This window comes from Schistocerca nitens, chromosome 11 (assembly GCF_023898315.1).
Source record: "Schistocerca nitens isolate TAMUIC-IGC-003100 chromosome 11, iqSchNite1.1, whole genome shotgun sequence".
In the NCBI taxonomy this organism is placed as follows: Eukaryota; Metazoa; Arthropoda; class Insecta; order Orthoptera; family Acrididae; genus Schistocerca; species Schistocerca nitens.
In genome coordinates, this window is record NC_064624.1 from 55,671,851 (window position 1) to 55,695,895 (window position 24,045).

General features: G+C 43.2%; 1 protein-coding gene across 1 annotated transcript in view; it reads left to right on the plus strand.

Annotated features, from left to right (window-relative positions):
• Positions 1-15,734, plus strand: part of LOC126213558 (probable citrate synthase 2, mitochondrial) — a 236,149-nt gene extending 220,415 nt beyond the window's left edge. The window contains exon 9 of the mRNA XM_049941390.1: positions 13,557-15,734. Coding sequence (XP_049797347.1) covers positions 13,557-13,733 — 177 coding nt within the window. The 3' untranslated portion in view covers positions 13,734-15,734. The remainder of the gene's footprint in view (positions 1-13,556) is intronic.
• Positions 15,735-24,045: the final 8,311 nt, after the last annotated feature.

Consider the following 24,045-nt stretch of genomic DNA (forward strand, 5'->3'; position numbering starts at 1 on the left):
GAGTAACACTTGAAAAGCTGGAATTAGCCCGAAAAAGATGAGACCTTTGTACTAGAGCAGGTCGAGGGAGGGGCAGGGGGGGGGGGAACAGTTGAAATTCCCATGTTAACATTTTCTTTCTTTCTTTCTTTCTTTCTTTCTTTCGCATACATACTGGCTGTTGCATAATCAGAGCATTTGCCTTAAATGATTATTAAAAACCCACAAAGCTGGAGTAGGTTTAACTAGACAATAACTACGATCCTGTTCTTACCCGGCGAGTTCCCAGTGATTCGTGCAATATGTGACACAGTTCTCAGTAGCACAGCCCCCACAGAACTTAATTCGGATGAAGTCTAGTTTAATAATAGAATACGTGACAGTCTCTTATATTTGTCTTCTCACTGCAGTATTTTTGCCAAGTGTGTTTTCTCCAGGTGCAGTATGTACTGTATGGGAAATGGGTGAGTCAATATTTGGAAAAATTGGAGACGAGAGAAATCATCCTTAAGAACGAATTTGTTCTAACCAACATTCAGTAAAATATTCACTTCATTCCACCATCCAATTCATCTACATCTACATACATACTCCGCAATCCACCATATGGTGCATGGCGGAGGGTACCTCGTACCACAACTAGCATCTTCTCTCCCTGATCCACTCCCAAATGGAACAAGGGAAAAATGACTGCCTATATGCCTCCGTAAGAGCCCTAATATCTCTTACCTTATCTTTGTGGTCTTTGCGCGAAATGTAAATTGGCGGCAGTAAAATTGTATTGCAGTCAGCCTCAAATGCTGGTTCTCTAAATTTACTCAGTAGTGATTCACGAAAAGAACGCCTCCTTTCATCTAGAGACGCCCACCCAAGTTCCTGAAGCATTTCCGTAACACTCGCGTGATCAACCCTACCAGTAACAAATCTAGCAGCCCGCCTCTGAATTGCTTCTATGTCCTCCCTCAATCCGACCTGATAGGGCTCCCCCCCACCCCCCTGCGGGTCCGGGGATTAGAATAGTCCCGAGGTATTCCTGCCTGTCGTAAGAGGCGACTAAAAGGAGTCCCTCCCCCTCAAGGGGGTAGTTAGCGCCTGCGTCCGGAGACGGACGGTTCCACGACCTATATTTGCAGTCATTTTGGATTTTCACTCCTTCTCGTTTGTTCCTTCCTTTGGTTGGTTGGTTCCTTTGTTCTTCTCCATCTCACTGTCTTCCTTATTCTTTCCCTTGCCTCCTCCTCCTTGCCTCCTTGCCTCCTTTCCCTTGCCTTCTCTGGTCTCCGCCTCGGCGTTTGAAACAGTCTGTCCTCTCTCTCTCTCCCTCTCTCCTTTTTCCTCTTCTTCCTTCCTCCCTGTGCGCGCCTGAAGGCCAACCCACGCGTTCACACGCGTAGCCGGTGACGGGGTAACGCGTAATTCCCCGCCCTGGGTAGACAAGTAAGGCACGCACCTACCCCCTGGTAGGGGGGTAGGGAGGGGTGATTGCCTGAGCTGATACCTCCTGAACATGCCGATTGGTCCCTCTGTCTGTTTCTCGGGAGGTGTGACCTGAGGTGTAAACATTCACCTAAGGCGGGAGTGCCCTCTGAGAGGGTCCCCACAAGGAAGGAGCGCGCCATCGGAGACGCTGGCAATCGTGGGGTATTCCTCCGCAATGGATTTCTCTTCTTCTCTCTCGACTTCTGCCCATAAACGGAAACTTGACCAGCCACCAGTGACAAAAGTACTACCGCCTGCCTCACAGTTCCTCGTAGTTTCTCGGTCTGAGGACGGCAAGGATTTTTCCTCTGTCAACCCTTTAGTTATCCAGAAGGGCGTAGATGCCATAGCCGGATCTGTCAAGTCGTGTACCAGGTTGCGTAATGGTACCTTGTTACTAGAAACTGAGAGCGCCTTTCAGGCACAAAAACTGCTTCGGGCCACACTCCTGTACACGTTCCCTGTCCGGGTGGAGGCTCACCGCACTTTGAATTCGTCTCGTGGTGTGGTATATATTCGATCACTCGACGGATTGACTGATGAGGAGATTCAGTCTTTCCTCGCTGAGCAGGGCGTGACGGCTATCCATAGCGTCATGAAAAAGGTCAACAATGACCTTGTACCGACCCGGACACTTTTCATGACCTTCGATAGTGTTCAGCTGCTGTCACGTATCGAAGCGGGCTACGAGATTATTTCTGTTCGCCCCTACGTCCCGTCACCTACGCGCTGCTACCAGTGTCAGCGTTTTAATCACACTCGCCAGTCTTGTTCCAATGCGGCTAAATGTGTCACTTGTGGCAGGGATGCCCATGAGGGTGACTGTCCACCTCCGTCTCCTCGTTGTGTGAACTGTCAGGGTGACCATGCAGCGTCCTCCCGCGACTGTCCCATGTATAAGGAAGAACGCTGTATCCAAGAAATTCGGGTCAAAGAGAAAGTGTCCACCTCGGCTGCTCGCAAGCTGTTTGCTAGTAGGAAGCCCACGCTGCTCCCAGCGGGGAAATACAGTACTGTCCTCGCCTCTCCTCGGACTACCAGGGAGGTGGCGACGCAGACATGCGATCTGACCTTCAGCACCACGGTCATCCGTTCGGCCAGTGCTAAGATCGCGCGGTCGACGTCTCCTCTTACTCCTGTCACCCCTCAGACACAAGCACCTTCATCAGCTTTTGCCAAGACAAAGACCCAGAAGTCAGATGCACGGGCCTTCAAGAAGGAACCGTCCCGTGCAGACTTCCTACGTACCTCGACCTCCCAGCCTTCGACCGGTACTTCCACCAAACGTCCTTCTAAAAAGGCTAATAGGAAGCACAGTTCTCCTTCTCCGCCACGGCGCATTTCTTCTCCTGCGCCACCCAGCGGTTGCCGCCCCAGGCCGTCATCCGTTTGGCCTGGCCGCACCGCTGGTAGCCGAACATCTGGCCGTTCACCGGCGGAGGAAGCTGCTCCTCCCGGCCATCTTAACGAGATGGCCGATGAACCTATAGACCCAATGGACGATGACTTATAAAGGCACATTTGCATGCCGTGCGTGAGTTTCCTCTGAAACGGGAAATCTTAATTAAATAATTAATCTGTGACAAATAAATAAAGCCTATGGCACAGAACTGCAGCGCTGTGTCGCTGATAAAACAAAAACACAATTACGATACTCTTATGTTTGATTAAGAAGGAGAGAGCTCAGGTAGAAGTGGTGCGAGAAGCACGTATTTTATTTTATTGTCTGGCACGCCGCCATATTTTCATGTTATAGAAGAATACTGCGAGTTGCAACCACACTAGGCACTCGATTCTGTAATGAATTTATATTTATGAAAGTAAGTAGGATTATTAACTGTAGGCTATTTCATTGAATATATCTGATTTAACTGTGTAACTTTTTTATGTTTAGTAGACAATCACCTCTGTACGACGTATTGGCATGGCTGGCAAATCATTGTAATATTGAGATTAGATCATGAGTCCGTACCTACCGCAGCAGTCTTTGGAACGATTTAATTACGAAGTCCGATTATTTTAGTTTTCCTTCACGGTCATCTAAGAGTTACATTGCCTTTTCCAAATAGCCATTGTCAAGCGTCTGATACCGAATAATTAAAAGTCCACGCTCCAGATAAGGCAACGTTTATTACAACCAATCACTATCACTATTATACATAATTAATATTTTATTTTATTTATTTATTTTATAGACTGTCCGCCTACTGATAGCGGCGGCAGTGCTCGCTCGAAGCCAGGCTCTCAGCGGTCTTAGAGGTGACCCCCTTCTTTCATCTTCCCTTTCTTCTCACGATGGCACTTATTCACTGGAATATTCGCAGCATTCGCTCCAACTGAGAGGACTTGAAGTTGCTGCTCCGCTTGCCACGTCCGCTTGTCGTAGCCCTCCAGGAAACGAAGCTACGCCCATGCGATCAAATTGCCTTGGCACACTACACCTCTGTGCGTTTTGACCTACCCCCTGTGGTAGGTATTCCGGCTCATGGAGGGGTGATGTTGCTGGTCCGGGATGATATTTACTACGATCCCATCACGTTGCACACCGGCCTGCAGGCAGTTGCCATCCGAATTACTCTCCCCACTTCTACATTTTCCATTTGTACCGTTAACACTCCATCATCGTCTGCCGTTACCAGGGCAGACATGATGCAAATTATTGCTCAGCTACCTGCACCATTTTTGTTAACTGGAGACTTCAATGCCCACCATCCCCTTTGGGGCTCTCCAGCATCCTGCCCGAGGGGCTCCCTGTTAGCAGACCTTTTTCAACCAGCTCAATCTTGTCTGCCTCAATACTGGCGCCCCTACTTTTCTTTCGGACACATCTCACACCTATTCCCATTTAGACCTCTCTATATGTACTACCCAACTTGCACGCAGGTTTGAGTGGTATGCCCTTTCTGATACATATTCGAGCGACCACTTCCCGTGTGTTATCCATCTCCTGCATCATACCCCCTCTCCGTGCTCAACTAGTTGGAACATCTCCAAAGCAGACTGGGGGCTCTTCTCTTCCAGGGTGACCTTTCAGGATCAAACCTTCACAAGCTGTGATAGTTAGGTCGCACACCTCACGGAAGTCATTCTCCCTTTTGCTGAATATTCCATCCCTCACCCTACTTCTTCTCCACGTCGCGCCCCGGTCCCCTGGTGGACCGCAGCATGTAGAGACGCTTTACGTGCTCGTCGACGTGCTTTACGCACCTTTCAACGCCACCCTACAGTGGCGAATTGTATCAATTATAAACGATTACGCGCACAGTGTCGTCGTATTATTAAAGAAAGCAAGAAAGCCAGCTGGGCTGCTTTCACAAGCACCTTAAACAGTTTTACTCCTTCTTCTGTTGTCTGGGGTAGCCTGCGCCGGCTATCTGGCACTAAGGTCCACTCACCAGTTTCTGGCTTGACGGTCGCGAATGACTTCCTTGTGGCCCCTGAGGATGTCTCCAATGCCTTCGGCCGCTTTTTTGCAGAGGTTTCGAGCTCTGCTCATTACCACCCTGCCTTCCTCCAACGCAAACAGGCAGAGGAGGCTAGGCCACCTAACTTCCGCTCCTCGAATCGTGAAAGTTATAATGCCCCTTTCACCACGCGGGAACTCGAAAATGCACTTGCCCGATCACGGTCCTCCGCTCCAGGGCCTGATTCTGTTCATATTCAGATGCTGAAGAACCTTTCTCCTGCGGGTAAAGGTTTTCTTCTTCGTACTTACAATCGCATCTGGATTGAGGGACATGTTCCCGCATGCTGGCGAAAGTCTATTGTTGTACCAATGCCTAAGCCGGGGAAGGACAAGCACTTGCCTTCCAGTTATCGACCCATCTCGCTTACCAGCTGTGTCTGTAAGGAATGGTTAACTCTAGTTTGGTTTGGCTGCTCGAATCTCGACGCCTACTTACCAACTTACAATGTGGATTTCGTAGGCGCCGCTCTGCTGTTGACCATCTGGTTACGTTGTCGACCTTCATTATGAATAACTTCTTGCGGAAGTGCCCAACAGCGTCCATCTTACGCCGCCTCAACTCCATACATCATCGGGGTTTACGTCTTGCGATGGGAGCATTTTATACTAGTCCCGTCGAGAGTTCATGCTGAAGCCGGTGAATTGCCACTGACCTACCGGCGCGGTATACTGCTTTGTCGGTATGCCTGTCGGCTACTGTCAGTGCCCGACCACCCGTCTTATCGTTCCTTTTTTGATGACTCTCTCGATCGTCAATACGGGTTGTATGTCTCTGCCCTGCTACCCCCTGGAGTTCGCTTTCGTCGCCTCCTTCAACACCTTGATTTTCCACTCCCTGCAGCCTTTAGAGTGGGCGAGAGCCACACGCCACCTTGGCTCCAGGCTCAGGTTCGCATTCACCTTGACCTCAGCGCGCTCCCAAAGGAGATTACCCCCGGTTCGGTATACCAGTCCCGTTTTGTCGAACTTCGTTCGAAGTTCGTTAATATGACCTTCATTTATACAGATGGCTCTAAGACCAATGACGGGGTCAGTTGTTCTTTTATTGTCGGGGCACAAAGTTTCAAATACCAGCTCCATGGCCATTGTTCGGTCTTCACAGCTGAGCTCTTTGCCCTCTACCAGGCTGTTCTTTATATGTGCCGTCACCGACATTCTGCTTATGTCATCTGCTCCGATTCCGAGCGCCATCCAGAGCCTCAGTGATCCGTATCCGGTTCACCCTTTCGTGCACCGGATCCAATGCTCTCTTCAGCAGCTGGTGGACGACGGTTCTCCGGTTAGCTTTGTGGGTTCCTGGCCATGTCGGTATCCCTGGGAACGAAGCTGCAGATGCCGCGGCCAAGGCTGTGGTCCTCCAGCCTCGGACAGCTTCGTCAGATTGTAGCAGGGTAATTTGTCGGCGCATTTTATCGCTGTGGCATGCCGATTGGGCTGCACTTACGAACAACAAGCTTCGGGCCTTGAAACCTCTTCCCGCAGCTTGGACGTCGTCCTCACGCCCTTCTCGGTGGGAGGAGGTAGTTTTGGCCCGGTTACGAATTGGACACTGCTGGTTCAGCCATCGCCATCTGCTGACGGCTGTGCCGGCACCGTTCTGCCCATGGCGGCAATTACTGACGGTCCGCCACATTTTAACGTCCTGTCCGGATTTTACTACACTGCGTCTTGATCTTGGCCTGCCATGTACTCTCGATGCCATTTTAGCGGATGATCCAGGAGCAGCTGCTCGCGTTCTTCGTTTTATCAACTTGACCAACCTGTCTAAGGACATTTGATTATGCTGTTTTTTTAATCCTATACCTGTCGATCTTTTATTGTTTTTTCCCTTTTAGTTGCTGTTTTAAACTTGCGCCTCGCGGTGCATTCCTAACGTAGTCTGGGCGCTAATGACCATTTAAGTTGTGCGCCCAAAAATCACAAAAAAAAAAAAAAAAAAAGATGGGTATCCCAAACGCTCGAGCAGTACTGAAGAATAGGTCATATTAGTGTTTCATAGGCGGTGTCCTTTACAGATGAACCACATCCTCCCAAAATTCTTCCAATGTACCGAAGACAACTATCTGCCTTGCCCACGACTGCCATTACGTGCTTGTCCCACTTCATATCGCTCTGCAATGTTACGCCCAAATATTTAATCGACGTGACTGTGTAAAGTGGTGAACTACTAATGGAGTATTCATACATCTATCTATATTTAGAGTTAGCTGCCATTTTTTGCACCAATCACAAATCCCGTCATCTTCTATCCTCCTACAGTCACTCGATGACGATACTTTCCTGTACACCACAGCATCATCAGCAAACAGCTGCACATTGCTATTCACCCTATCCAAGAAACAACAGTGGACCTACCACACTTCCTGGGGGCACTCCAGATGACACCCTCACCTCTGATGAACTCACCATCAGATCCTAGTTCGAGCATTTAACCTAGAAATGCATCTTTATTCTGATAAAACACCTTTCCTTGGCGGCAGCGTCATCGTCGCAAATGTAACTTTCACAATGAAAATTTCCTGATTACAAAAGAAGTAACAAGTTGCAGAATATTCTCAAACCATCATCAGTTGTGTGGCGGTGTGATCTACTTACGCCTTTCACATTATTACATGTCCATGGCCATGTTTGGTTTGAATGTCATTTAACATAAAAATATAGAGTAAAAATTTATGTCGATGTTTATTGACAGTGTTGTGAAAAGGATAGATTGCTACTCAGCTTTGAGTGGAGATGCTGAGCTGCAGATGGGCACAATGAAAGCTTTTAGCCAAAATGGCTTCTTGTGCATTCGACAACATGCAGACAGTGTCTGCCTTTGGCTGCTGGTCATGCGAGTGTGAGGTGCATTTGTGTGAATACGTCTACATTATCAAATGCAGAAGGCCTTTTGGCCGAAAGCTTAATTGGTTAGCAGTTCATTTCGTTCTACCTACCTGGGACTCATCTCCACTATATGGTGAGTAGCAGTCCATACTTTGTATAATATTGCCATTATTCCATCCTTTTATTAGTAGTGTTGTATATTAAATGACTGATAGTGGAACATTATTCTGTCTCATTAAAATTATTTCCTCCCCCTCCACCACTGCAGTTGACATTTTAAAATATATGTTAGTTTTTAAGGTTTCCTAAACAGTTAACCTTTAAGGTTTGTTGGTGACAGAGGCAGCAAACAACTTCAAAAGATCCGTTCTACAGAATAGGAAGTGTCTTCAAAAAAGGTTAGGAAATGAACCTCAGCAAAAGTAAAACAAGGAGGGAGTGTATAGTCTGCAAAATGAGTGATTAGTATTGACACTTCAGCCAGGCAGACGGCAATGTTGCCGTATGTGGCTTACGACACTCCACGCCCGGTCTCTACTCGGACAGGTTCTCTAGCAGCAGAAACGAAAGTGTCGAAAACGTGCAGGTCGTATTTGTACGGATCAATTTATTTACAGTTCCTACTTGTAATATGTAATCTCAAATTGAAGAGTCGTCGTTTAGTATCTAATATGGTGACATATCATAAAGTTATGTCGGACTTCACAATATAAATGGAAAAGATTTCGTCATATCGTTTAACATTTGCAGTTTTTGTTTCTGCTGTTAAATATTAACAATATTAATTAGCTCTACAACAAAAGAGAGAATAATGTATCATTATATTAAGTTATAATCTGAAGATGGCACTCGCAATAAGACGATAAAAAGAGTGTGTATTGTAGTCGAGCTAATGGAGATACTCTAATTACTGTCAGAATCGTAATTCAAATAGTAATCTTCAGCACCATCTATCCCAGTTGTATAATTAAATTTTGTACATGTTCTTCCACAACAACCTTAATTTCAGCTGCCTCTTTGATGACACTTGCAGTACTGTTTGCAATTTTTGTCAGTGTCTCTCTTGTCATTCGATCGATAACTGCTACAAAAAGATTCTCAACTTCAGAGATTGTAATTTTTTTATTCTTGGCAACAATGTAGCTTGTTATTTGGTCCTACACCCCTTCAATGGTGTCAAAGTTATAAAGTTTGGAGGATGCTGAACAAATTTGTGCACGTACCTTCAAGCAAAAAACACCAGTTACACATCCAAAGTTGCAGTTTCTTTTGCACCACAATTCTGCCTCCTTTAAATCTGCTCTGAAGTCGGCTTTCCACTGTTTCAGCTACTGAATATCATCTTGGTTTTTCTTTAGCAAAGTTAGTGTCCTGTCACGAACAACGGAATGATAAGAGGGACTGTCCACGATAACTGACGAACTTGTCAGATTCGTCACAAGCAATAGTTCGAACCACTTTCAAAAAACCACACCGATCGTCTCTTGACAGTAATTGCCTGTCTTTTTTAACGAAAAATCGGCAAGCAGTTTTCTAGCGTTAACCCACATTTCATCTATCCACACTGTATTTTTCTCTCTCTCACCCACAATTCTGAGCAGAAATCTGCACTGCCGTCCAGCTAAATCTGTTAATTCCGTCAACATTTTGCGTCCATTAAACACTGCACGGTCGAAGCTTAAGTCTGTCGGCACTGTACATAATGGAGTGGCAGTGTGACTCCTGCTATCAGCTGGAGTGCAGTCCATTGTTGGCCGGATACCTGCAGTCACTAGGCGACAGAATAACACTACTGAGCTGTCAGTACTGAAGCTTCGTCTCCCAGACTCTAGTTACATTTTGTCTACGCTTAGAGTAGGAACTGAGATGGGAAGCTGTAGACAGGTTTTCCTATCTACTTAGTAGTAGAAGTAAAGAAAATATAAAATCTGATTTGCATTACTACCAACAAAAAAAATATTCTATAAGTTGACTAAATGGAGGGATTTACTGCAACATCCCCCGTGACGGATCGAGGAATCGTGAGTTTGGTAAAGGAGGGAAGTCGGGGGTTTGAAAATTGGAGAGGGAGGTGAAGGCTGGAATACAGGAAGAAGGCTCAAATGTAGGCTGCCGTAGTTACGCAGAGATGAAGAGACTTGGGTGGGGAACTCCGTCAAAAGAATCTTCGGACTGATATTTAAAAGTGGCATACCAGTGTTCTATGGGGCACTGGCCAACAGTAATGGGGTGGGAGGGGTTGTCAGGGACAAGACAACTCTGCGTTTATACAACACCTTTGAATGAAGTTTAAATCAATTATAAATTGTGATTTTACATTTATTTGTATTACTTGCAAGACGTGCAAGCTTTCACATACTTAGTCTTCTCTTGTGCGACTTAACAGCTTGCGGGTTATGCACAGCTGTACATGTTACTCTCCCCTCTTGGCCCTTGTCATGTGACCTGCTTGACATTCATTACTTTCTTACTCAAAAGTTAATAATTGCTGTTGTGTATTTTGTGTGTAGGCCTTTTCGTGTTGCATCGTCTTCACGTCGAGGTAGCAAAGTTCAGAGTGCAGTCTTTCACATACTGCTTTCTTCGAGAACTCTTTATGGGGTGATTCTTTGCCCATTTCTTGTGTGTCTCTTGACATAAGACACTGATTTTATACTAAAATATCAATAGAGGTGAGAAACATCATGGTTGGCTGTTGCTGTGTTCGTCATTGTCAGTACGTTTGTACACATGTACGGAGTGTATCCACTCCGACTTTCTAATTGTCGGAAAGGATGATATCTGCCTTCTCTTCCACCACATTCGTGCTGTGATGTTGGTTTGACTTGGGCATTTAACTGGCTAAAGTGGCACCGTCACTAAAAGAGAAACAGGATGGAGTTCAGTAGGTACATCACATCAGTCAGTTTGAATATGCCAACTGTAGTTCTTTCCTCTTTCAAAAGATCAGGTTATTAGTATAACAGTAATAAACTTGTCAATGGTAATGTTTCTTCCTGATTGTTTCAGGTTACACGTTTCAACCAACTTTCTAACTATATTGTGGCTGCTGTTATAGTTTCTCATAGGCATGCTTTCCAGCATAAGGATCCACTGGGAAGCAGTATTTCATATCTGAATTGCATAATGGGCTCACTTCTGTGACATATTAAAGTCTTCCTACTTCGTAAAAATGTAGATGAAGATGAAATGGGAGATAAGATACTGCGTGAAGAGTTTGACAGAGCACTGAAAGACCTGAGTCGAAACAAGGCCCCGGGAGTAGACAACATTCCATTAGAACTACTGACGGCCTTGGGAGAGCCAGTCATGACAAAACTCTACCATCTGGTGAGCAAGATGTATGAGACAGGCGAAATACCCACAGACTTCAAGAAGAATATAATAATTCCAATACCAAAGAAAGCAGGTGTTGACAGATGTGAAAATTACCGAACTATCAGTTTAATAAGTCACAGCTGCAAAATACTAACGCGAATTCTTTACAGACGAATGGAAAAACTGGTAGAAACGGATCTCGGGGAAGATCAGTTTGGATTCCGTAGAAATGTTGGAACACGTGAGGCAATACTAACCTTAAGACTTATCTTAGAAGAAAGATTAAGAAAAGGCAAACCTACCTTTCTAGCATTTGTAGACTTAGAGAAAGCTTTTGACAACGTTAACTGGAATACTCTCTTTCAAATTCTGAAGGTGGCAGGGGTAAAATACAGGGAGTGAAAGGCTATTTACAATTTGTACAGAAACCAGATGGCAGTTATGAGTCGAGGGGCATGAAACGGAAGCAGTGGTAGGGAAAGGAGTGAGACAGGGTTGTAGCCTCTCCCCGATGTTATTCAATCTGTATATTGAGCAAGCGGTAAAGGAAACAAAAGAAAAATTCGGAGTAGGTATTAAAATTCATGAAGAAGAAGTAAAAACTTTGAGGTTTGCCGATGACATTGTAATTCTGTCAGAGACAGCAAAGGACTTGGAAGAGCAGTTGAACGGAATGGACAGTGTCTTGAAAGGAGGATAGAAGATGAACATCAACAAAAGCAAAACGAGGATAATGGAATGTAGTCAAATTAAATCGGGTGATGCAGGGGGAATTAGGTTAGGAAATGAGACACTTAAAGTAGTAAAGGAGTTTTGCTATTTAGGGAGTCAAATAACTGATGATGGTCGAAGTAGAGAGGATATAAAATGTAGACTGGCAAGGTAAGCGTTTCTGAAGAAGAGAAATTTGTTGACATCGAGTATAGATTTAAGTGTCAGGAAGTCATTTCTGAAAGTATTTGTATGGAGTGTAGCCATGTATGGAAGTGAAACATGGACGATAAATAATTTGGACAAGAAGAGAATAGAAGCTTTCGAAATGTGGTGCTACAGAATAATGCTGAAGATAAGGTGGGTAGATCACGTTACTAATGAGGAGGTATTGAATAGGATTGGGGAGAAGAGAAGTTTGTGGCACAACTTGACTAGAAGAAGGGATCGGTTGGTAGGACATGTTTTGATGCATCAAGGGATCACAAATTTAGCATTGGAGGGCAGCGTGGAGGGTAAAAATCGTAGAGGGAGACCAAGAGATGAATACACTAAGCAGATTCAGAAGGATGTAGGCTGCAGTAGGTACTGGGAGATGAAGAAGCTTGCACAGGATAGAGTAGCATGGAGAGCTGCATCAAACCAGTCTCAGGACTGAAGACCACAACAACTACTACTCTGTAACTGACACTAGGATTTTAAAACTCGGGGAAAGGTGTTCCTTATATTGCTGGTGGAAGCAAATTTGTCTATCTTAGGGCATCGTCAAAATGCAAGAACTTCCATAAAGAGCCTCAGTCTATGCTATGAAAATGAAGTTTGGCAAATAGGAAAATGCTAAATATATCACATAAACTTTCCTTGTTCTGTCTATGGACTCCACAGTTCTAAGGAATTCACATTGCTGCCAGTGTTTCTTCCCTTTAAAAAGCTACAGGATTTTCATGAAAATCTCTTCAGATGATTCCCAAAGAATGCCTACTCTTTGGTTGGTACAAGTGACAGTAATAATGAAGATTTTCTCAAAATAAAAGAGAGAAGCTTTACTTAGTGTGTCGGGTTTTATCCCAGGGTTAGTTAATTCGTACCTGACAGGGCCACCACTTTCCTGTCAAGATGATCGACGTGCCTACAGCCTGTGTCGCCTTCTTATTGCTCGAATGTCTATAAAAATATGAAAACAGAACTTGAGGCCAGCATGCAAACCGCTTACATACTGAGTACTACCAATACTTACCCTGTTCATTTTCATCGGACTCACTGTCTACAGAAACGACTCGATCTGGAAGTTCCGTGACTAAATCTCCTGCTTCACAGCTTGAACTTCCAGATAGTTCCCTACTGTATTGATTGTCTAGAGTTCTCGAGCACATTTTTTATTTCATCATCTGTCAGTTTCATCTCTTTATACATTCTATCAATGTGCCACAGAAATATAAGCTTCCACACACCGCACTGTTTACTAGTTGCCTGAGAGTGGATGTTGTGCTGCTAGACATTAAAAAATAATAATCATTATAATAAATGTCATGTAGGTATTAAATAAAATAATTAACACGAGGGAATTGTAGCCCAAAACATTGTTGGATCAGTCACTGAAACGCGCCCCGCCCCCAGGTGGTATGCAACTGTTAAACCAATGACAATAATCTGGTTGACATACTGAGCTTCACAGTTTCAATACCAAAGAAACAACAAATTGGAACCCATCACATTGAGACTAGTTTTTTCTTGTACTGTAAGAAATGAATGCTTTGAGGGCTTATTATGTTTTCAGTATTACGGACTGAAGGAGATGAACTACTACACGGTCCTGTTCGGAGTGTCGCGCGCCCTGGGCGTGATGGCGTCACTCGTCTGGGACCGCATCTTCGGCCTGCCCATCGAGAGGCCCAAGTCGATGTCGACCGACGGCCTCATGAAGATGGTGAAGGGTTCGGCGAAGGCCGCATAGACGCTCGCGAAGCGCGCGTCTGTCGAGTGGGGTGGCGTCGGAGATCGTGTCCTGCCCGTCGGCCCTGCTAAATCTTTTAGGCGAAACAAAAATGAGAATGAGAGGGAAGTGTGTAGTGTGAGTGCTGACGGTTGATAGTTAATAAGTGTGAATGTCGTCTTGTTGTTTCTACCGAGTGTTTAATGAAAATGTTAGAGTGGCTGCGTGAATGATTGTACGTCTGTGTGAATGAACAAAATTGCATTCGTGATATTTGTAAGTGGGAGGGGAAGCGCAGAAATGCAGTCAGTCGTGGAATGTACAGACAGTAGTAGAGAGATTGCTGTAGCGTCGTGTAGCGGAGGTGTAAATTCCCTGCCTTAGATGGAAAGGAAGTAGCAGACAATAATGTAGGCATTCTGGATGTGCACATCTAGGAAGCAGCTCGGCTTAGCTATCTTCGAACTGTAGTACACGTCTGTAATTGACACGAGGTTCCACGTTTTGTTTGCAGCAGCAGTGCAGGAATTATTAAATAAGAAAGCAGTTGTGCCGTAGACGGTTTATTTGTAATTGCGTCGAGGCACTACAGAGTTGTAAATTTTCACAATGCAGTCTTCAATTATTCACGGTTTTTGTGTTGCGGTGGATGTTACAGGAGCAAATAGTAATAAGTTTCCAAACTGCCAGGAGCAGACAGTTCCTCTGAAGGAACAGCCCACGTACTTAATAGGCGATGTGGTAGTTAAATAGTTGTGACAATTGTCAACCTCGGACTTCTCAGTACCTCGTGGCACTGTTTTGTCCCACCTTCAGACGCTGAGCCTATATTTCACCATTACCTTATTAGCGATGTAGGTCGAACACGTTTCGGCAGCGTAACCGTCGGACATCTTTTGCAGGTCTTCTTTCTATAAGAGAAGGATCTGCCTCAAAATTTGAAATGACTGTTGGAGGCATCTTTTGTGCACACAAATAGTTATGTGATGGCTGCCTCAACTAGAAATTCCATTGCTCGGCTGTCTCCTGTAAAAGGGTAGTGTGGTATTGTCTCCAACAAAGCTTACTGTAAATGGAAGGGTGTTTGAGAGTGGGGCAGCATCATTTGGTTAATCACAAATTAAAATGTAGTATACCACATACTTAACATGAATTGTGTTGTTATAAATTTGTTATGAACTATTGGAGAGTGTTGAGTGGATGCGATTTCAACACAGTGTGGAGATCTGTATCTTAATACATGTATTGTCCATGTCTGTGGAAACAAATTACCTCTCCAAGCTCCTGAAATGTATGTGAATGAAATGTTTCAAATTGGTTGCTCACTTACACACACACACACACACACACACACACACACACACACACACACACACACACACACACACACACACACACACCTCTTTAGATGGAAAATTATGTAAAGAAGAAAATGAAATTGTTTTCACCCCCTTGCAGTTCTGATGAAAAATGAGATTGTATGAGAGACTTGTTTTACACAAAGTAAGTGTGTGTGTGGGCCACTAGTAGAAGTAATCTTTGGTAAAGGATAAACACTGCCTTACTGTGCCGAATTTGAAATGCAAAGGCTTAGCGTTTGTAATAAATAGGAAAAAGAAACTGGTCATGATGTTAAGAGAAGATGGTTGCCACAGCACTCGGTATATAACTGTTAGCCACTGCGTGGTGTATATTTTAGTGATCCCTGTAATAGTACTCTTGTTAAAATGCTCATATCTGCTGGTCAGGATTTCTTAGTGATATTGTTGTAATAATATTTATGTATAATTTATTTATTTAATCACCTGTGTATGATCCCTGTGATAATTGTGTTTATCTGAAATTATTAATGAATGGTGGGTTACGGGAGGTGAATGTGCGTGTGAAGCATTATTTCCATTACTGCTTTTTCGGCTTATTTCCATGTCTTAAATCCTTAAGAAATCTTGACAGTGTTGAGTGAGGCAGCAACAGTTGTAAAATTTCTTGTTTGTAAAAATAAATGAACCGACAGTGCAATAACTGTTGCGTGTGTGTTTATTTTTTCCCTCGTGTGCTATCATCCCTCCCATAAGATCTTAGATGCAAAGTTGCAGACCCACGTTTGCTTCAACATTCTTGTTGTTCAACATCAAAAACATTTATTACCTAATTGATGGGTTTGTCTACAATAGTGACAAAGTATCACAGCAGTCAAAGTTCACTTGTTTCATTATTTGCATTTATTAGTTTAAGTGTACAATAATCGGAAATCGTTGCCATACTTAAGTGCAGTCTGTTCAACACAACATTGTGGCCCAAGCTAGGTTGTGCTTGGCCTCCAAAGTGTTTAACACTAAAAAGTCCAGCGACTTGGAAGAATTTGTGGTCCAAAACATCAGCCATTTATGCTGTTATTTAATGTGTTACTGCCACATTTGTGTTTGATGTATTTTAAAGAGTAACAAACAAGACAAAGCATTAAGCTGGCTTATTTTCATATTCTATTTCTTTGATAGATTGCAGGAATCCTTCTGGAGGTCAGATGAGTTATTCAGCAATTTCACATGTAATTGGCTTTTGTATAGGAAGTTATTAAGCAGAGAGTTATGTTGCAATACCTGTTCATTTCTTTCCTGCCTGTTTCCCCCGGCAAATTCTCTTCTTCTCCAACCTAACCTTGGAAAAGTGTGTTAGGTGCTACTAGGAGATGATATTCACCTGTAAAAAAAAAAAAAAAAAAAGGAAGACACTGTAGCAGATGGCAGCAAACCTGAATATAAATGATCTTCAGACTTTTCCCACTGATATTTCTCCCTCTGATCCAGAATCATTGAATTTTTTGAGAACTTCTAAAATTTCTTTCTTTCTTTCTTTGTTTCTTTCCCAATGACAGTGAAAGGTTTGCTACAAATATAAGTACGTGCATGAAAATAGACAATGCAAGCACACATTGGCATAGTCAGTTGTGACAGCAGTTCTAAGTTCATTACTGTTTCTTTGAAAATAATTGTAGAAGTTTAAAAACATAAAGGTATTACATGTAAGTTGATAGGTAGCAAGACATCCGTACATTGTTCACACAGAAAATAAATTAAGTTTTAAGGTGTCGAAAAAAATCATGGCCAGATTTTTATTTGGGTGTGGTCTTTTGAACACAGTGTTGTGGCCCAAGCTACATTGTGTCTTGATTGCCAGTTTTAACACAGTTTAAGTGGCAACACAGCTGGCAAACATAGTAATGTGGACATGATATAACATAAATTGTTGAGTTAATGGTACCTTCTGACACACTGACTAGTATGTGGTGTTTACAGTTTCACTCCTGTGCACTGTCTGACTTACTCGACGCCTAATTGTGGAATGTGAAGTTACTTAGATTTTATTCTGACCAACGGGTGCTGACTGGTCTATTAGGTTTTAGTAATGAAGACAGCAAAATGAAAGGGCACAAATAAGTAAATTGAACTAAGAGTGGTATAAGTAGCAAATGGCAAAATTCAAGCACTGCTTTACGAATGAGACTTAAGGTGCACCATGCATTCCCAAAATGTTTAGAGAAAGCGGTATTTTCTAATTGGAATAATTAATGAACTGGCAAGTGGCTTTTAGTGAAAGTGTGTATTTTTGGAAACAGAAAACTCGATGCTACAAAACTGGTATTGACTTCTGCAAACAATAAAACAATTAAATGTTAATATTGGAACATTCTAGAATGCAAAAAATTTTAATATCATTAACTTATCAAACGTGAAGTTCTTCGAAAAAGTAAAATGTTCGTTAAAAAGAGGAGGAAAGGGGCGCTTCTAAATGAGCCATAATAATCTAGAAAAAGATGATTTAATCCACTGAGTACCAAAAGTTTAATGAAAAATGCCTGAATAAGAGTTAAAACAATGACGAGTTACTTAGCACGTGCAAGAGCTGTTGAGTTTCAGACAACCACAGTGAAAATACTACTAAAATATGTAATCTTTCAAAGTTGTGCTTCCACCATAGAACACTCCACACACACACAGACACGAGCATTACTCTCACGCTGATGGCCACTCTGTCTGGAGGCTAATGCGTAACTGATGAAATTAGTCGGGCCTTAGTGGCCGTGTCTGAGAATTCTGCTTGTCAGTGTGTGGCAACGACGACTTTGAGCTTAAAAATTTAAGTCTATTTTCATTGTATCTGTCTGACTCGACACCTACTCTGTGGTGGGTAGCAGTCTATCTTTTCCATATTGCTTGGTTCCGTACCGTACTTTCCATTGCTTGAATAAGAATGGGATAGTTTTCGTGCACTATTAACAAAGTGATCAAGAAAGGGGAAAAAAACACGCACACATTGACATCGGGTGAGTGGTAAGATTGTCCCATCTCAGTCTGTTGAGTTACATCAATGTTTTCCTCTGATGTGGTGAAGGAATTTTACAATATATCAACCATATCCTGTAAGCAGGATCACTTAAATTGAGAGGTGGCTTTAATTTTGGAGAGAACAGAAAGGCCATGTAGTGTTAATCCTTTAAACATGACACGACATATGATGGGCGAAAGATTGTTACTTGATGATAAAGAGAAAATGTGGGCATTATGTCTTGGTCCCAGGCATGTTTTTGTGCCTAACATTTAGTCTCTTAATGTCCATATTCACCACAGATGCAAATACTAACCATGAAAGCCTTCATTGTATGAACAAAATTACATAATGTGATAGAAAAAAGTACCAGTAATAATAGTGAGCCAACCACCTTCTGCAAAATATGGAAAAACTCTCTCCCCTTTCTTTCTTTCTTTATTTCTTTCTTTCCGGATGTTTTCTAGCCAAAGTTTTCAGCAGTAAATCATTTCTTAATTTTCAATATAAAAGAATGAGCTTTGTCAGTAGGAATCTTTGAGTTTGTGATCCATAAAAATCGACAAGAACTTAGAAGTTTAATTATAATGTAAGAAGATTAATTAAAGAGCAAATCTTGTTTCATATGTTCTGTTACTTGTATGAGGTGTTACGTGTATGCTCTGTGCTGTCCCAAGAGCATTAAAACTGTACTCGGTCTCTTGATGTGCAAAGTAATCGAAGGCAGCAAAGAATCTTCAGTGCGAGCCATGGAGTCAAAGAATACCAACAACCAGAAGATTATAACAATAATGTGTGTATTGATGTATTCGAATTCGTGGGCTTGCGTTGGTGGTGTTTTTTTTTTTTTTTTAATTGTGATTTGTTCACGAGTTGTAACTAGATCATTGAATAACATTTTGTAAGTAAAGGCACAATAAACCTTGCTATAAATCACTTAATAAGTTCTGGTTTTGGTAAAAGTTGAGATCTCCTACAGACATAAGAATTATTGAATCTCTGCAGACTACTTGGAGCTGAAGACCAGCAGCGAGGTAATTTATAAATTAACTGAACCTTCACAGTTTCCGTAGTGGAGATGCAGTAACATGTACTTGACTTTGTTACATAAATACTTCTCAATTTTACTTGAAGAGTAGTGGTGTGCAATAATTTAAAAGAAACATAGCAGTTAACAGAAATATTCTCTCACTTGTTACCCAATCTACTGTCAAGATCCAAGAAGAGGATGGAAAATACTTATTTTTTGTTGTGTAGAGTGTCACATTGGTTTGCTAAGATACTATGAGGATCATTCAATAAGTAATGTGCCACATTTTTTTCTCAGAACATATTTATTGTTAGTCAGAATTTGGTGACAGTTAAATAAACATGTCTTGCCCATGTCCTGTTTGTCTGCATCGTCTCAATCACGTTTCATGGCCTGATGCCAATGTTGTGGAAGGGCATGTATTCCCTGCTGGTAGATGCTCTTGTCCTGTAGGCATGGCCATGTTTTCATTGCGTGACTGACACTCTAGTCATCTACAAAGTGTGTTCTCCAAAATGGCCTTTCTTAGATTCTTGTCTGCTGTGAGCATTTGTGGAACCCATCCTGAGCACCTCTTTGAATATCTGAGTGTCTCTACCATTGCAGACGCACTTCTAATGCTGACTGACAACTGTAGAGCCAGTTGTGGAGTCGTTACGCACCGGTCAGCGTGAATAATGGCATCCGCACGATTAGGCATTTCCGGAGCAGTGACTGCGATAGGACGTCCCTAGCGTGGCTGATCGTGGAGCTCTGTTTCTGCACTTCGCGAGGCTGTAACTTTCTTTAACCCATTGCCCAACTGTGATATAAACTGCAGCACCGCCATACACTGCACACAAACATTTACGGATGTTCACCACAGTTTCCTTTTCTGCACACAAGAATTCAATAACAGCACGCTGCTTATAATGCGAGTAGTACGTAGATGCTATTTTGGCACTGTACTACAGCTCTGCCATCTGCCAAAGCGGTTCAAAACTTCACCAGTGCACAGAACAAACATCAAATGTGGAGCACCAACAAGGACGTTTGCCTACGTATATTAACGGCTTTTTAAAAAGATGTGAGAGCATTACTTATTGAACGACTCGCGTATTTTCATATACGACGCAGCTCGCATAGACAATTCACAGCATGAAACCACTCTGATGAGGCTGTGTAGGTGTTATAAGGGTCAAGCCTCATTTCCACAGGATAAGTGGACGTGAACACAAGTAAAGGAACATTCACAATCAGTTGGCTTGCACTTTCATAGCACAGCACCGCTTTCATAGCATAGCACCGCTTTAGACCTGTAAGTTGGGTAAATTTACACCCATTGTGTAAAAATTTTCAAAGTCAAATAGAAGTATATTAATGTCAATAACATTAATCTGTACTAATGCTATAAATCAAAAGTAAATCTCTCTCTCTCTCTCTCTCTCTCTCTCTCTCTCTCTCTCTCTCTCTCTCTCTGTGTGTGTGTGTGTGTGTGTGTGTGTGTGTGTGTGTGTGTGTGTGTGTGTGTGTGTGTGTGTGTGTGTGTGTGTGTGTGCTGACCATAAACCGTATTAAAATATTAGATTTGTTCATAATGTACAGCTATTTCAATAGCAGGATGGACACATGTACTCTGGTGCCATGTCGTGGGTTGGGAGGGAGGAGGTGGACATCGTGAGCTATACTTACCCAAACGTGCAGGCAGACACATTATTGCACATACAATAGCTTACCCACCACCATACGTTGTAACAAAAAGGTTGATAAGAGACTGCAGCTCGGAAACAATCTGGGAAATTTGTAAGGGTTCTAGGGTTAGACTGTGCTCAGAAATAATTGTTTTCTTAACAGTTCAATACACTGTGCTGAGGCTGATTCCGAGGTAATTAGCATTGAAGTTAGCTACTCTGGCTGTCGGATGCACAAATTTGAGCAGCCTGCAAGATACAGTTGGTGTCAGTTCTCACAGTATAGATGACGGTGCACAAAACTGCTCAGGTTCAAATCTTACTGCTGTCCCTCGACCAATATTTGTATCGCTCTCTTGTTCAATTTTAGGAAACTGACCTAAGAACACATTTTGCAGCCTCTCTGGGCTGCTGGAATTTGCTCGCACATCAGCCCGATTGGCTAACTTCAGTGCCAATTAGCTTCGAAACTGCACACCGTATCAAATTTGTTAACAGTTAATGCTGGTCCACAGTGGAAGTTTGCAGAAACCAAAATATACTGTCTCTATAGATTTCGATGCTCTGAACGTGTATATCATGATTAATATTGTCTCCTAGTGCAGGGTCACACGTAAGTTGGGATTTACGTTCCATGTATATTGTCACCTTAATAAATGGGATGTATACTTTAATTGACCGTACCCAGTTTATTTGCACTGTTTCTTTGCATTCTTCTTCTGGGTGGTGTGTGGAGCATCTTTCTGTAGCATTCGGCAGAAATCGACCGACATAGTCCGTTGTCCTGTGTACCACTGTTCCACGAGAGAGAGGTCCTGGTGGAACTGTTTTCAGTGCTCTTCACTGAATACACAGGTCTCTGAGCACTTAAAGGTGGGAGTGAAGGAAGTGAGTTTTCAGTGTCATTATTTTGCAGCCAATGACCTTAAAAGTGTGAATGAGTTTGTCCAGTACGTCCCTGTAATTTTTGGCTGTCCCGGTTCCCGAGAACAGTGTTGCCACATTACAAACACAATGCTACACGTGCACCTGATTAGGTCATAGGTTGGACTCTGTACACAGGTTCTGAAATGCTGCTTCATCCATGTGCACACATGCTGTCCTGAGTTCCAAATTAACTTGCAGTGGTGGTGAGCAATTTTGTTGGATTCAATAAAAGTTTAGGTACTCGTCTAGGTGTGCCAAGTCATATGTCGTATGATGACTTCATACACTGAAGCGCCAAAGAAACTGGTATAGGCACACGTATTCACGTACAGAGGTACGCAAACAGCAGAATACAGTGCTGCAGTCGGCAACACCTATATAAGAAGTGTCTGGTGCAGTTGAATGTTAGATCAATTACTACTCCTACAGTGGCAGGTTATCAAGATTTAAGTGAGCTTGAATGTTATAGCGGTGCATCAGTGATGGGACACAGCATCACTGAGGTAGCAATGAAGTGGGAATTTTCCTATCTGACAATGTAACGGGTGTACTGTGAATATCAGGAATCCAGTAAAACGTGAAATTGTTAACATCACTGTGGTCGAGGAAAGATCCTGCGAGAACGGGACCGACAACGGAAGAGAATTGTACAGTGTGACAGAAATGCAACCCCTCAGCAAATTGCTGCAGACTTCAATGCTGGGCCATCAATAACTATCAGCGTGCGAACCATTTGACGAAACATCATTGGTACGGGCTTTCGGAAGTGAAGGCAAACTTGTGTACCCTCGATGACTGCACGACACATTGCTCGGGCCGTCAATATCGGCATTAGACTGTTGATGACTGGAAACGTGGTGCCTTGTTAGAAGAGTCTCGTTTCAAATTGTATCGAGGGGAAGGACTTGGAGTCGACCTCGTGAGTCCTCGGACCCTGGATGTCGGCAAGCTGGTGAAGGCTCTGTAAGGGTGTGGGGTGTGCGCAGTTGGAGTGATGTGTGACCCCCGATACGTCTAGATATGACTCTGACAAGTGACACGTACGTAAGCATCCTGTGTGATGACGTGCATCCATTCGTGTCCATTGTGCGTTCCGACAGATTTCGGCAATTCCAGAAGCACGATGGGACACCCCACGTGTCCAGAATTGTTAGTGGCCCCAGGATTGCTCTTGTGTGTTTAAACACATCTGCTGGCCACCAGACTTCTCAGACATGAAAACTAACAGGGATACCTTGCAACATGCCGTTCAGAAGAGGTCTCCACCTGCTCGTACTCTTACGGATTTATGAACAGCCCTGCAGGATTCGTGGTGTCAATTCCCTCCAGCACTGCATCAGAGTGAGTCCGTGCCACATCGTGTTGCAGCACTTCTGCATGCTCACAGGAGCCCTACGTGGCATTAGGCAGTTGTACCAGTTTCTTTGGGTCGTCAGTGTATATCGTGTTTATTACTGTAGGCTTGTTTAGGTGTGACTGCTACTTCACATTATATCAGGTGGTCATCGTATCCATTTGACATTGGTGTCTCAGTTGCTGTCACACTATTGTATAAGTTTGTTCCTCTGATGTTGGTGGAGCTACAGTAGATTTGGAACTGTGGTTGCAGCAGCAGCAGCTGCCGGCCGAAGTGGCCGTGCGGTTAAAGGCGCTGCAGTCTGGAACCGCAAGACCGCTACGGTTGCAGGTTCGAATCCTGCCTCGGGCATGGATGTTTGTGATGTCCTTAGGTTAGTTAGGTTTAACTAGTTCTAAGTTCTAGGGGACTAATGACCTCAGCAGTTGAGTCCCATAGTGCTCAGAGCCATTTGAACCATTTTTTTTGTGGTTGCAGCAGTTATTTGTATAGTAGTCAAATTGGAAAGTTCATTTGATAATGCTTTGTAACAGCCGTACTGACATTTGAGTCAGTATTGTTACATAATATTGCTGACTCAACAGTGAATACAGCTGTCATAAAGTCATTATTAAATAAATTTTCATAATTCGTCTACTACGCAAATAACTGCCTCGACAAAAGTTCCGAATCTACTGTAGCTCCAACAACATCAAAGGAACAAACGTCCCTCTGTAGGTGGTTTTTGATTGTCCCACTTGTGCAGGTAGCAGCAGTATTTAGTGTAACCCCTTGGAAACCATAAAGTACCACATTGATTTGGAAATCTCCACGTACCACCCATTCCTGCTTATTTTAATTAACAAAATTTACAGTTGATTTCAACATGGTATAACTTCCTTTTGCTAAGGCAACATGTGACAGGGATGGATGATCTTTCATTACTGCTGTGTAACAATACTGCCTTCAGGCTTGTTTTTGAGCCACATACAAAGAGTACCTGTTCTTCTGGTTTGTAGGAAATTTTCAGGTCTTCTAACAAAC